The 15,413-nt window shown below is 34.5% G+C and overlaps 1 protein-coding gene across 10 annotated transcripts in view; it reads right to left on the bottom strand.

Annotated features, from left to right (window-relative positions):
- Positions 1-15,413, bottom strand: part of Dmd (dystrophin) — a 2,242,690-nt gene that overhangs the window by 2,099,253 nt on the left and 128,024 nt on the right. For 9 of the 10 annotated variants that reach the window (XM_052732199.1, XM_052732319.1, XM_052732309.1 and 6 more), the window contains exon 2: positions 3,418-3,561. The exons of the other annotated variant lie outside the window; for it this stretch is intronic. In XM_052732199.1, the coding sequence (XP_052588159.1) occupies positions 3,418-3,448 (31 nt within the window). In that variant the 5' untranslated portion in view covers positions 3,449-3,561. The remainder of the gene's footprint in view (positions 1-3,417; positions 3,562-15,413) is intronic. 10 annotated transcript variants of the gene reach the window in all.

Genomic DNA, 15,413 nt, shown 5'->3' with positions numbered 1-15,413 from the left:
CCTCCTCCTTGTAGTTTGGCTACCCTTCAAATGGAGTACCGTGTATATATGAAATAACTGCGTCCCCTTTGTTAGCTGAGCTGGACATCACTTTAATCCATGCATCTTTTCAGAATAAAAGACAGAAATGTCAAATTCCTACTTCTATAAATTCTTTTAGCTCTCTAATCTACATTATATAAAAAGAAGTCTTTGTGAAATAATTTATGATTTATTGAAATATAACTAACATTAGTTTGTTTTAACATTTAGTTGTGAAAAGATACAATCCCAACAGATCTCTCTAACTAGAAGTGATGCCCAATGAAATTATTGAAGCTTCATTTATATGGACTCTTGCCAAGGCTCTTAATTCTATGTTAATCATTTCATGTTAAGTTTCTTGAAAGAGCTCTCCCAGATTTGTAAGGTTAGGCCACATGAATCCTGAATTTGCTCTTGCCTTCATGGTTCATATTATCTTCTTGCCAAGGATATTGATTAGTTATCTTAAAACTTCTTATAATAGATATGTGATTCAAATAGAAATTAAATTATGAAAGAAAATTACTTTTGAGAAATGGTTTATTAAATTTAACCAGTCTCCTAAGTTTCCTAAAAGAGACTCATTCGCTGTACTTTGTCATTTAAGTACCCATGTTTTTGTGATATACAAAAATATTTTTTCATACGCAAACACTATTTTTCTTGAATTTGTAACAAAGTAATCATTGAGGAAAATATGGTAAGTCATGCCTAATAAGGCAGGGAAGTCTAATAGAAGTTGAAAGGAAAATGAGAGTTTTTTGTTAAATCATTTCCTTCTACTCTCAGTTAAGGCTATATGATAAAAGATATGCCAGAGATAAAAAGAAGAAGAAGAAGGAGGAGGAGGAGGAGGAGGAGGAGGAGGAGGAGGAGGAGGAGGAGGAGGAGGAGAAGAAGAAGAAGAAGAAGAAGAAGAAGAAGACGACACTTGTGATTTCTAAGAGAGTGATGATTTCAATTTCTTTTGTTAATCTACAAAAATAGTTAAGAACTTGGAAGCCTATTTCCCAAGCAGTAAGCATTTCAGATGGGAGAAGGGAGCAAGGAGGAAGGGAAGCTAAAAGATGGAGGAGAAGCATCAGTGGGGAGGAGTGTCCAAACTAAGTATTATGGAAACACTATGAGGAAGCCTTTGGACCCCAATTTAAAAATACAATTAAATAATACATTCAAAAATAAATGATAGTTTGCATGTCCAAAACCTTAATCTACAGGAATAAAGGTAAAGCTGTAATTCCATGCCTTTTTGTTTTAATACTGGCTAGCTTCAATAAAGTCAACCAACATCTTTTTCTTTAAATAACTTAAATTTGAACATAACGTTCCATAGACATTTTAAAATAAAAGAATAACATCTACATAACATGATATATTGTATTTTCCATAATGATATTATATAGAAGAGACAGCAAAAGCCTCTTATTAAATTAGAAAGTATATCATCAATTTAAAAAGGATTCTCTTCTTTCAGTTAACGTGTCCTTGAGAGATCTTGCAATTGAAATTCTAAAAGATAACTTTGTTAGACTTCAAGACAAATTGTGACATTTAAAAAATCTTAATGTTTATTTGCAATGAATTATTTGATAAATATACAAAATTACACATGTAATTTTAAAAGCCAATTTTTGTTTTAACACAACAATCTTTTCTTTTAAACAGTAATGTTTCAAGATCAAAACCCCAAATAAAAATATTTTCAAAGTTTTTCAGTCTAAGGCAAATTGAAAAACAAGATTCAAATGTCAAAACACCCAACTAGTAGTTCACTATTAAAACAGGAAAAGTTTTTGTGCACTATAACCCCTACAATGTTATTTTTCATTAAACATTGTTAAATTGCACAAGCATTATTTCATGGTTTGGAAATACTCTATGATAAAAGCTTTCTTCAAATCCTAAGTATTTAAAAACCCAGTAGACTCTCTATACCAAAGCAAAGTATAAGCTTTCCACTCTTCATTTCAGAATTGCATTTTTGACAGACTTTCAAATGTTCTCTGGACACTGGATTGTGATTTTGGTTTTGAAGACTTAACTATTACCAATGAATTATCTCAATGATATTTCTAAGTTGCTATAAAAGACACAGAAATAGAAAATTAAAATGTACATACCTGTGTGTGTGTGTGTGTGTTACAATGAACATATGTAAGTGCTGCAAGTATTTTGCATTGACAGTAAACAGAGTATCTTTTCCTTTAGGAGATAACATTGATACAAAATAAATGTCTGAAGGCAACAATGGAAACAAATGGTTTGCTCTGAAAAGTAGACGCATCTATTACAAATCAATACATATCCAATCTCAATTTCTACAATGTTTTTGAATATATTCTTGACTGTTTTTCTAGAATTTGTGAATCTTTACCTGTTTATAAAGATTTCTATTTTCATACTTAAATATAAGCATTGTCATCATAACTATTTTAGAATGACTAGAGTGCACAAGTCAAAAATAGGGAGAAAATGATAACCTTCATCCATATCTTTGGGACGCCATGGCCTCATTACAGATTATTTTTATATGTTATTTTTGTTGTTGTGTTTGAGTCAGTTTTTAAATTTACTAGTCATAGCTGATGTTTTAAAAACAAATGGGGGCATTTTTAAATAAAAGTCTGATCTAAAACTTTTACTGACATGCTAGGTCACAGTAGACATGAATCACCAAGTGACTTACTACAAAATAGGATTACAAGTCTTCCAGATTTTTATTTTGTTTTCAGAACAAGAGACTACCAGCACAAATTTTATTATTATTTGAATAATAATCATGATATGACAGAGAATATAATATTTAAAATATGAAACATAATTTAAAAACTTAGAATTCCAATCTTTATGAACACTTTTACACTTGTCATCTGCCAAAGACAACATATTTTTGTTAATTTCTCCTATGCTTTGTCATATAAAATCTTTCCAAACTTTAGGCTTCTGCTATTCTTATAGAGAATCAGTTCACTCAGAATACAGGTCAGTTCACAACTATCTACAAAACCATTATGATGAATGTCAATCACAATAAAAACAGATATGCCAATTATTCACAGTAATCAAAATGGTTTGTTCCATACACTCAAAGCAAGCTATGCATATATTATTATTAGAGGTTTCCTAAACAAGAACGGTGTGTTTAGTCTACTGCAAAGGGCAAGAAAACAGCAGTAACAAAACCCCCCACAAGTCTTCCTCATATCTACTGGAAAGATTTTACAGTGTGAAACACATATGCTTGAATATGGATGAAAAAGTACATAGAAGACAGAATTTATGCTTCTTCATAAGCTACTGTAATAAGTTTAAATCAATCTGCCTACTCGGTGAGCTTGTCACAAGCTGAAAGTCATGCCACAGTTAAGATATTTTTAGTCACTTTGTACTTACAACAGTCTTCAACTTCTTCCCACCAAAGCATTTGGAAGAAAAAGTATATATCAAGGCAGGGATAAAAATCTGGGTAAAAGTTTCTCTCAGTTTTATTACTCCAGTAGGCTTAGGTACGACGAGAAGCCAATAAACTTCAGCAGCCTTGAAAAAAAAAAAAAAAAAGAGCACTTCGAGTTTTCCTACTCGTTTTTTCTATAAAGGCTATTGCCTTCAAGAGCTGAGTCCTGTAGAGGGAAAGTGAGTAAGTCCAACACGGAGTGAGTCAACATAGTAACTGATGCCAGGATTCTGTAGAGGCCTCTGGATATTTCAAATTCCAGGACCTGCGCACAAGCAAGTGACCCGCCTTTTCTCTCAAGTTGCTTTCCCATAATAGGACTGCCCATGGACACTACATATAAGGCTGTGCTTCCAGCAAGGCAAGCTCTGTGAATTCAAATAATGTTCAACTGTGTTCTGATTCACGTCCAAACCAGAATAGCACAGGGACACAGTCTTGCTCTCAAAATCCCCTAGACATAAAAACTCATCAGTACAAAGTTGTCACAATATTTTCTGTAACTTTTATGTTAATTTCCAAAACAACAAAACAGAAAATCCTGATCCAAAATTAACTTTTAAATGCCTTTCTTTTTGCTCACTTCTCAACACACCCGAAATGTCACTCTTCTGGACAACAAAAACTGCCTAGAATAATTTATTCATTTGTAATCTGTTTGATGTTTACCAAAATTAACTTTTACACTTGGGATCCAATCAACATCATGTATTGATGATGCCAACACTCTGAATAAGAGAAGCAGCAGCAGAATGGAACAGCTGAGTTCTGAAGGTAGAATGTCAGTAGGTCTCAGGGGACATGTTTTCTTCTAAAATAAAGAACACTCTTACAATGGAATGGGGAATTCTTCCCCAAATGTTAAATTTCAGTTGTGAGTTATAAGTCTTCTTTACCAGAAATTTATTTTCTTCAAATTCTGCTGTAATAATTATTAAATCTATTCTATGAAATATTGAACTAATGATGACTCAATGGTTCAACAAAAGACTATAATATTAAATATACAGAGCTGCAATATGTCATTCAACATTTTATAAATCATTCTTTGTCAACAGAAGCATTCATATTCCTCTTTATTATTTATGCATCAGGTGAGCTCAATGTTTTCAAGATACTTTGGTAACATACTTTGAGAAGGACATTTGTTTTATAATTATAATTATCTTCCTTGGGTTGTTTCGGTGCTTCAGTAGTTGTACTCAAAAGTACAACTTTTGCAAAGTAAATAATATTATTAGAGAGAGACGTACAATGTGTGTTGCGGGCATATGTGCTATCCCTTTCTTTAACCCCAGAATGGTCTCTTCTGTCTTCATATCTCATGTTTTCACCTGTGTTCCTTTTCTTGAGATCTCTTCCTCTCTTCTCATACACATATACAAATTTAGATTTATAAGTAAGAAAACATGCCATATTTGTCCTTTTGAGTCCGGCTCATTTTGCTTAGCACAATGATTTCCATTTTGGCCCAATTTTCTCTAAATGTCATGATTTCATTCTTCTTTGTAATGCATTGAAACTTCACTGTGTACATGTACTGCATTTGTTTTATCAATCATGATACAGCATTATTCCGTCATTGCTAAGACTTTCCTCATAATACTTCTTTATATTCATACCACTTACCCTCCACAGTCACCCTTAAAGCCTGTCACCAACTAATTTGTCCTCCACCTTTTGAATTTTCCCATTTTAAGAATGTTATAGAAATGTAATCATTCACTTTGTGATCTTTTGATATTGTCTTTTTTTTTCCACTCAGAATTGTGACATCAATTGCCATTCACATTCTTATCAGTAGCTTCTTACAACTATATCTGAGGAGTGTGTCTATCTATGGCTGTTCTGTGGTTTGTTCATCCATTCACCAACTGTAGGACATTTCAGATATTCCAAATTTTGACCAGTACATATAAAGGTGCAAAAACAATCATGTAAAGTTATTTTTGATCAAAATTATACTCAAGAGTATGATTACTGAATATTTTAGCAAATGAGATTCTAATTTGTTAAAGATAATGGCAAAGTTATTGAAGTATTTTATATCTATCAGTAAGGTGTGAATGATTTGTTGCAGTTTCTTCAAATTCTCACCAGTATCTGATATTCTCCAATTCTGATCTTTTTTTATTCCTAAGATGTAGGAGAATATCATGACAATCTTAATTTCATATTCTCTAATGCATAATGGCATCAAACAGCTTTCCATGTACCCTTTTAAAACTGTATTTCATTGGCATAAAAATATTTAATATTAGATCTAAGACTAAAACTCTTAAAACTTTTAAATGTGCACTATGGTCTTATTGACTTTTGATGTAGACTCTCACGGTAGAGCTCTACAATTTATTCAACTTCCTTAAGTAAAACTTCACATTAATTAGCAGTTCATCATTTTCCCTTCCTCCTGAATAAACACTTCAAAGAAGTGTTTATATATAACTTTTGTCCATTCTTTAGTTGGGTACCTGGGTGTTGTCATTTGTTTATTTTACTGCTGCGATGCAAAAACTCATATTTTCTAGATGTGAGTACTTTGTCAGACATGTGATTGAAATATACATTCTGTAGTTTCTGTTTTCTTAGTCTTATAAAGTTATTTATTAAGCAAAAGGTATATATTTTGCTAACTTCTGGTTTATTGAATGTTTTCTTTTATGGAGAATATTTTAAGTATATTAACTAATAACTATTGACCATTCCCTGCATCACAAAAGTTTTCTTTATTTTTTGAATATTAAAAGTTTTCTATTTGCATTTAGATCTATGATTCACTTTGAATTTTTGTATATGGGTGGGGTTTAGGTTGAAGGCATGCATTTTTCTTATACTCGTCTAATTGCTCTACAACCACATGTTGAAAAGATTATCATTCCTCCATTGACTTTTTGGAAGCTAGTCAAAAACAGTTGGAAATATTTCTGTAGGTGTAGAGCTAGGAAAACAGTTGAAGTCAAGTATGGAATTTTCCATTTCTAGAGTCTTATTGGTGCACAGAATGTTTTAGCCATTTTAGCATTTCTGATTTTAGATTTGTGGATTAGGATTCTCAGTTTATCTGTCATACATGTGTCTACATAAAGAAATAGTTAAGAATAGAGGTTCTCTGGATGGGACCGAACTAGACCCTCTGCATACAGAAGACAGTTCTGTAGCTTGGTCTTGTTTGAGGGGCCCCTGGCAGTGTGAACAGGATCTATCCCTGGTGTATGAGCTTGCTTTGTGGAGTCCATTACCTGTGGTGTGATGCCTTGTTCAGCCTTGATGCAGAGGGGAGGGGCTTGGTTCTGCCTCAGTTGAATGAATCAGACTTTGCTGACTCCCAGAAGGAGACCTTACAATTTTGGAGGAGGAGATGGGGGAGGGATCAGAAGCAGGAGGTGGGGTGGGAGGCAGGAGGAGGGATGAGAGGGAGGTCTGTGGTTGGTATGTAAAATGAATAAAATAATTTCTTAAAAAATTTCCAAAAAAGAATAGAGGTTCTAAAGCCAGCATTTTGAAAAACAAAGATCCAGAATGCATATAATAAAGTGTGGATCAAAATTATGTCATTAAAATAATCTTTTTTTATTATTAAAAGATCTTCAATTCATTTTACATATCAATCACAGATTCCCCTCTCCTCCCTCCTCCAGCCCCCCAGTCTGGCCCTTTCTGTTAAGGGACATCTCATGTCCTCCAAGGCAAGGTCTCCCATGGGCAATCAGCAGAGCCTGGTACATTCAGTTGAGACAGGTCCAAGCCCCTCCTCCCTGCACCAAGGCTGCACAAAGTGTCTCACCATAGACACTGGGCTCCAAAAAGCCGCCTCATGCACCAGGAACAGGTCTCAATCCCACTGCCTGGGGGCCCCCTACACAGTTCAAGCTAAACAACTGTCTCACCTATCCAGAGGACCCAGTCCAGTAAGTATCATGGGGCCTCCTCAGCCATTGATCCACAGTTTATGAGTTTCTACTGCTTTGGTTGACCGTCTCTGTACATTTTCCCATTATGATCTCGAAGTCCCTTGCTCATAGAATCCCTCCTCTCTCTCATCTATTGGACTCCTGGAGCTCACCCTCGTGCCCAGCCACGTGTCTCAGCATCTGCTTCCATCAGTCACTGGATGAGGGCTTTATGATGACAGTTAGGATATTCAGCCATCTGATCACTGGAGCAAGCCAATTCAGGCACCCTCTCTACTATTGCCAGTAGTCTAAGGTAGGGTCATCCTTGTGGATTCCTGGGAACTTCCCTAGCACTCTGTTCCTCCCTAATCCCATGTTGTCTTCATTTATCATGGTATCTCTTTCCTTGCTCTCTCACTCTGTCCCTGTTCTAGCTCGAACCTCCCATTACCCTATGTTCTTACCCCCCATCCCTTACTCACTGTTACCCCCCACCCCCAGTTTGCTCATGGAGATCTCACCTATTTTTCTTTCACTGTGCGACCCATGCATCCTTCCTAGGGTCTTCCCTTCTAGCTAGCCTCCCTGGAGCTGTGGGTTGCAGTCTGGTTATTCTTTGCTTTACATCTAGTACCCACTTATGAGTGAGTACATACCATGTTTGTCCTTCTGAGTCTGGGTTACCTCACTCAGGATGATATTTTCTAGTTCCATCCATTTGCCTGCAAATTTCATGATATCATTGTTTTCCTCTGCTGAGTAGTACTCCATTGTGTATATGTGCCACATTTTCTTAATCCATTCTTCATTTGAGGGGCATCTAGGTTGTTTCCACGTTCTGGCTATTATGAATAATACTGCTATGAACATAGTTGAGCATGTGTCCTTGTGGTATAATAGAGCATTTCTTGGGTATATGCCCAAGAGTGGTATAGCTGGGTCTTGAGGAAGATTGATTCCCAATTTTCTGAAAAACCGCCATACTGATTTCCAAAGTGGCTATACAAGTTTGCATTCCCACCAACAGTGTAGGAGTGTTCCCCTTGCTCCACATCCTCTCCAAAAATAAGCTGTCTATAGTGTTTTTTATCTTAGCCATTCTGACAGGTGCAAGATGATATCCTAGAGTCATTTTGATTTTCATTTCCCTGATGACTTAAGCATGTTGAGCAATTCCTTAAATGTCTTTCAGCCATTTGAGATTCTTCTGTTGAGAATTCTCTGTTTAGTTCTGTAGCCCATTTTTTAACTGGATTGTTAGATATTTTGATGTCTAGTTTCTTGAGTTCTTTATATATTTTGGAGATCAGCCCTCAGTCAGATGCATTAAAATAATGTTAAGACTATAATTCAACCACAGAGATTAGGTATAGAGTAAAAGACCAGGCAAAATGAATAGATATCACTAGGAAGGGGAAATAGAATAGACAATTATGGATGGATGGGTCAGGGAGCTAGATTTAGGGGATCAATGAAGGAGGGGGAGGGAGACAGAAGAGGAGGGAGAAAATACAGGAAGAGATGGCTAAAATTAAAGGCCATATGAGTGGTAGTGTGGAAACTTAATACAGTTAGGAGCTTCTTAAAATATATATATATATATATATATATATATATATATATATATATATATATATATATACACACATAAATCTAAGTGAAATCACCAAATAATGGGGGAAACAGAACCAAGCCCCAACCAAACATTTCTTGTCACTAAATGAAGCTTCCAATACCTGGAATGGGTTACATATAATTGAGATATTGACCAAAAGGATTACATTGGAACACTCAGACAATATAGGCTATTGCCAAAGCTACAGGTTGCTCTCCCCAAACTGATGATAAAGTCCTATTGCTGAAGACATCACCTTCACAATTCACTGAATATGGAGAAGCTGAGCTGATGTCTATATAGAACCTTTACAGACTATATGCTACCATCTTTGGTACAGGAAGGTATTCTGCATGCTACCAAAGGAGAAACATAAACACCAACCCAGCCACAAACCTTTTGTTCTACAATGGTGCCCTGCCTGCAACATATGCTAGGGTAATGGTGGCACAAAGCTTGTGGGAGTAACCAACCAATATCTGATTTGGCTTAAGGCACACTCCACGAGATGGAACCCATTCCCAATACTGCTCAGGTGATGAAGAATCTTAGAGTAGATAGCCTAGGAACCTAGGGTGAAACTGAATACTACTGTTCTAAGGAATGTAGTAATAAAATGACCCTTAATGACATTCTGCTATACTCATAGCTAAGGGCCTTGCTCAGCCATCAACAGAGAAACTGAGAAGCTTCATCATGCAAGAGATGGGAACAAAGAGACCCACAACCAGACAATATGTAGAGAGTGAGAGACCTTGAAACATTCAGCCCTAAATGGGATATCTCCATTGAATCCCAACTCTCAGGTATCAGGGAAATCTGTGTAAGAGGAGGCAAAAGAATATAACAGCCAGTGGGGAGGGAAGGACACCAAGGAAACAAGACCCTCTAAAAAAAGAGCATTGAAAAACATATAAACTCACAGAGACTGAGGCAACATGCACAGGGACTGTAACGGTCAGCACCAGTTGTGGTCCTAGAGCTGAAACAAATTCTAGAGCTGAAACAAAATAAATTAGACGCATAAATCCATCGCTAACTTAGAAAGGATCACTAATTGATAGTCACTTGCAAATGAAAATTTAGTTTATGCCAAGGGAGTCTCACTGGGAAAATAAGTTACTCATAAGGGTAGGCTGAATGCCCAGCAGTAGATGGCTAACAGAAAAAGAATTCAATGGCATCTTTGGTGGTTCTTTAACTCATAAGATCTTGTAAGAGCTCTTTCTTTCTTTTTGAAAAATTTATTTATATTTATTTATTTTATGGTATAGATACTTTGCATATACAGTATGGCTTTAAGATTTCGGCTTTTGTGCGTTTATAGGGCTCCTGAATGTGAACGAGTGGGTCTCTGCATTTATATGTTTCTTGTGTCTTTTCTTGGGATCTTTTCCTTCTGTTTGTTTGTTTTGTCCTATTATCATTTGTTTGTTTTTGTTTTATTTTAGTATATTTTACTTTATTCTATTATTCTTCATGAAATATCTGTTTGTTTTCTAAGGAAAGATAGAAAGGAGGTAGATCCAGATAGGAGGAGAGGTGAGGAGAGGCTGGGAGGAGTAAAGGAAGGGGAAACCATAGTCAGAATATATTGTATGAAAAAATCTATTTTCAATAAAAGAAAAAAGATTATAATTGTTTACATATGAATACATCACACAGATCACTTTCAATAAAATAATGCATATATTTGTACATTGAATGGACTTATTAATATATTTTTAAATGAATATTTTAGGATATAGTTTTTTGATACATACTGTAAAATGAAGATTCATCTTTTCCTCTATGTCATTATTAAACGGTAATCTTTGTATGCTAAAATGGTGTATTAGTTGGTAAAACTGAGTGTGGTAAATATAAAAGTGAACAAGGATTTGAACATTGAATTTTTTAATTGTAAATCCTAAATATATTGTTTTATGTTGACATTCAAGGACAGACACATCTTTGAACTTAATAAAACAATGAGCATAAATTCAAGCATTGTAATTAATATACCTTCATTGAATAAATAATTCAGAAAAAACAGTTGAGATAGTCAAAATTGTTAGATAAAATTTACAAATTTAGTGATCTGGAAAAAATCATTCCATGCCATTTTCCCCCTTTCACAGTTATCTATATTGGTTGAAATGTTACATATGTTAGGAAGGTATATATTTTAGATGTTTAAAAATAGTCTCCTTTTGGGGTATGAATTTGGAAGAGAGAAAAGAAGAGTATATGGGAGGTTATAGCAAAGAAAGGGAAAGAAGAAATGATATAATTATATCATAATATCAAAATTAAAAAGAAAATCAGTCTGGTTTTAACAAACTTAATGGGAAATATGTTGACTTAGAGGGTTATTTTATAAATACTAAAAAGCTAGAAAAAATCCCAAAATAAAATGCAAGTAATTTGGTGCTACCCATATAAACAAAAATCACTTCTATTTTTTGAAAAACAACTGCATTAAAACTGTAGAGCAATCTATGTAAGAATCAGCCTGTTAATTGTCTTCTATTTTCTGATCCCATGAATATAATACTTACCTCTCTTGACTTATATCTTTAATTGAAAATTTTACTTTATAGTGTATAGATCCTATACATACTTATTAGATTCATAAAGTCTCAATGGAGACTCTAAAAGCCAGAAGGGCCAGAGAGATGTACTGCAGACTCTAAAAGACCATAGATGCTAGCCAAGACTACTATACCCAGCAAAATTTCAATCACCAGAGATGGAGAAAACAAAATATCACATGATGAAGTCAAATTTAAATAATATCTATCTATAAATCAAGGCATACAGAAGATACTAGATGGAAAACTCCAACCCAAGAAGGTTAACTACACCCATGAAAACACAGGACATAATCTCACACCAGTAACACCAAATAAGGGAAACAAACACACACTCCTACAAGCACCACATACAATAAAATAACAGAAATTAACAACCATTGTTCATTGATATCTCTCAATATCAATAGATTCAACTCACCAGTCAAAAGATACAGACTAACAGAATAGATATGATAAAAGGATCCATCTTTCTGCTGCACACAAGAAACAGGCTGCAACATCAAAGATAGATATTACCAAAGGCTAAAGGGTTAGAAAAACTTATCCAAGCAGATCGACCGAGGAAGCAAGCTGGTGTAGCCATTCTAATATCTAACAACAAACTAGACTTCAAGCTAAAATTACTCAAAAAAGGTAGAGAAGAGGATTTCATACTCATCAAAGGGAAAATCCTACCCAGATGACATTGCAGTTCTTAACATCTATGGTCCTACTGCAATGGCACCCATGTTCATAAAAGAAACACTATAAAGCTTAAAACACACATCTACCCTCACATATAAATAGTCGGAGAGTTGAAAACCCAAGCCCTTTACAATTAATAGGTCATCCAACCAAAAACTAAACAGAAAAATACTGGAGCTCACAGATGTTATAAACCTAATGAACCTAACAGATACTTACAGAATATTTCACCCAAACACAAAAGAAAATACCTTCTTAGCACCTCACAGTATTTTCTTCAAAACTGATCACATACTGCATCACAAAACAAGTCTCGACAGGTAGAATAAAATCTAAATAACACCCTACCTCCTATCAGACAACCATGGATTAAAGCTGGATTTCAACAACAACAAAAGCAGAATGCTTACAAACTCATGGAAGCTGAACAACTCTCTACTGAATGACTACTGGGTCAAGACAGAAATAAAAAAAGAAATTATAAACTTCTTATAATTCAATGAAAATGAATGTACAGCATACACAAACTTATGGGACACAATGAAATAGTACTAAGAGGAAAGTTCATATCACTAAGCATCTACATTAAAATAAAAAACTAGGGAGATCTCATACTAGCAATTTAACATCACACATGAAAGCTCTAGAACAAAAAGGAGCAAACACACCGAAGAGGAGTAGACAACAGGAAATAATCAAACTAAAGGCTGAAATGAATAAAATAGAAAGAAACAGAACAATACAAAGAATTAACGAAACAAAGAATTGGTTCTTTGTGAGAATCAACAAAATAGACAAATTCTTATCCAAATTAATTAAAAGATGGAGAGAAAATATTCAAATAAGAAAACCAGAAATGAAAATGGTGATATAAAAGACGCAGAGGAAATCCAGAGGATCATTAGGTCATACTTCAAAAAACCTGTACTCCACAAAATTGGAAAATCTAAAAGAAATGGATAATTTTATCAATAGATATTACTTATCAAAGTTAAATCAAGATCAGATAAACAACTTAAATAAACCTATAAACCCAAAGGAAAAACACGCAGTCCTTAAAAGTCTCCGAACCAGAAAAAGCCCAGAGGCAGACAGTTTTAGAACAGAGTTACCCAACCACACAAAGGTTTAACAAAGAAAGAGAATTACAGACCAATCCTCCTCATGAGCATAGATGCAAAAATACTCAATAAAATACTCATAAACTGAATCCAATAACAAATAAAAAGGATCATCCACCATGACCAAGTAGACTTCATCCCTGAGATGCAGGGCTGGTTTTTTAACATAAGAAAATCATCCAATGTAATACACCATATAAACAAACTAAATGAAAACAAAACAAAACAAAGAAAAATACATGATCAGTTCACTAAATGCTGAAAAAGCCTTTGGCAAAATCCAACACCACTTCATGATAAAAGCATTGGAGAGATTAAGGATAGAAGGGACATAGCTAAACATAATAAAAGCAATTTATAGCAAGCTTATAGCCAATATCAAATTAAATGGAGAGAAAATCAAAGCAAATCTACTAATATCAGAAACAAGACAAGGTTGCCCACTCTCTTCATATCTATTCAATACATTACTTGAAGTTTTAGCTACAATAGCAAGACAACCAAAGAAGATACAAATCAGAAATGAAGAAGTCAAAGTATCATTATTTGCAGATGATATAATGGTATACATAAGTAATCCAAAGAATTCTACCATAAAACCCATACAGCTGTCAAAACACCTTCAGCTAAGTAGCTGGATACAAGATTAACTAAAAAAAAATCAGTAGCCCTCCTTTATACAAATGACAAACATACTAAGAAAGAAATCAGGGAAATAACACCCATCACAACAGCCACAAACTATATAAAGTATTTGGGGTAAGCTTAAATAAGCATGTGGAACACTTACATGACAAGAATTTAAAGTCTTTGAAGAAAGAAACTGAATAAGATATCAGAAGATAGAAATACCTCTCATGCTTATGGATGGGTAGAAATAATATAGTAAAAATGGCCATCCTACCAAGAGCACTCTACACATTCAATGTAATCCCCATCAAAATGCCAACAAAATTCTTTACAGACCTTGAACGAACAATACTAAATTTCATACAGAAAAACAAAAACCCAGGATAGACCAAACAATCCTATACAATTAAAAAAAAACTCATGGAGGTATCACCATCCCTAATTTCAAGCTGTACAACGGAGCTAGAGTTATAAAAAACTGCGTTATATTGGCATAAAACACATACATTGATCAATGGAATTGAATTGAAGGCCCAGACATAAATCTACACACCTATAGATACCTGATTTTTGGTAAAGAAGTCAGAAATACATGATGGGAAATAGAATGCATCTTCAACAAATGATGCTCGTCTAACTGGATATCTGAATGTAGAAGAATTCAAATAGATCCATATTCTTTGCTCTGCACAAAATTCAAGTCAATGTGCATAAAAGACCTCAACATTAATTCAGACACACTGAGCTTGTCAGTAGAGTAATTAGGGAACAGCATAGAATACATCAACACAAGAGACCATTTTCTATGCAGAAAACAAATAGCAACAGTGCAGGCACTAAGGTTGACAATTAATAAATGGAACCTCATGAAAATGAAAAGCTTCAGTAGTGGAAAATATACTATGTATTTTATTCAGACACAATGGCAACTTATAGAATGGGAAAAGGTTTTCACTACCTCCACATTTGATAGAGGGCTAATATCCAAAATATATAAAGAACTCAGATAACTTGATGTCAACAAACCAAACAATCCAGTTAAAAACGGGGTACAGATTTAAACAGAGAATTCTCTTTAGAAGAATCTCAAAGGGATGGGAAACAAAGAAATGTTCAGTATCTTTAGTCATCAGGGAAACGCAAAGCAAAACTACTTTGAGATTCTATCTTACACGTGTCAGAATGGCTAAGATCAATAACATACATAACAGCTCATGTTGTCGAGGATGGGGAGCAAGGGGAACACTCCTCCACTGCTGTTGTGAATATAAGATATAACTACATATATTTTGCAGTGAGTAAATTTTAAAAAAACATAGTGATATCAAATGATGTTAAGGATGCACAGAAAATTATCACTTAAAAATCGTTGGTGGGAATATAAAACAGTACAGTTACTCTAGAGAAAGTTTAGCT

This window comes from Peromyscus californicus, unplaced genomic scaffold, assembly GCF_007827085.1.
Source record: "Peromyscus californicus insignis strain IS unplaced genomic scaffold, ASM782708v3 Scaffold_10__1_contigs__length_136768540, whole genome shotgun sequence".
Classification (NCBI taxonomy): domain Eukaryota; kingdom Metazoa; phylum Chordata; class Mammalia; order Rodentia; family Cricetidae; genus Peromyscus; species Peromyscus californicus.
This window is presented reverse-complemented; position numbering and strand designations above follow the sequence as displayed.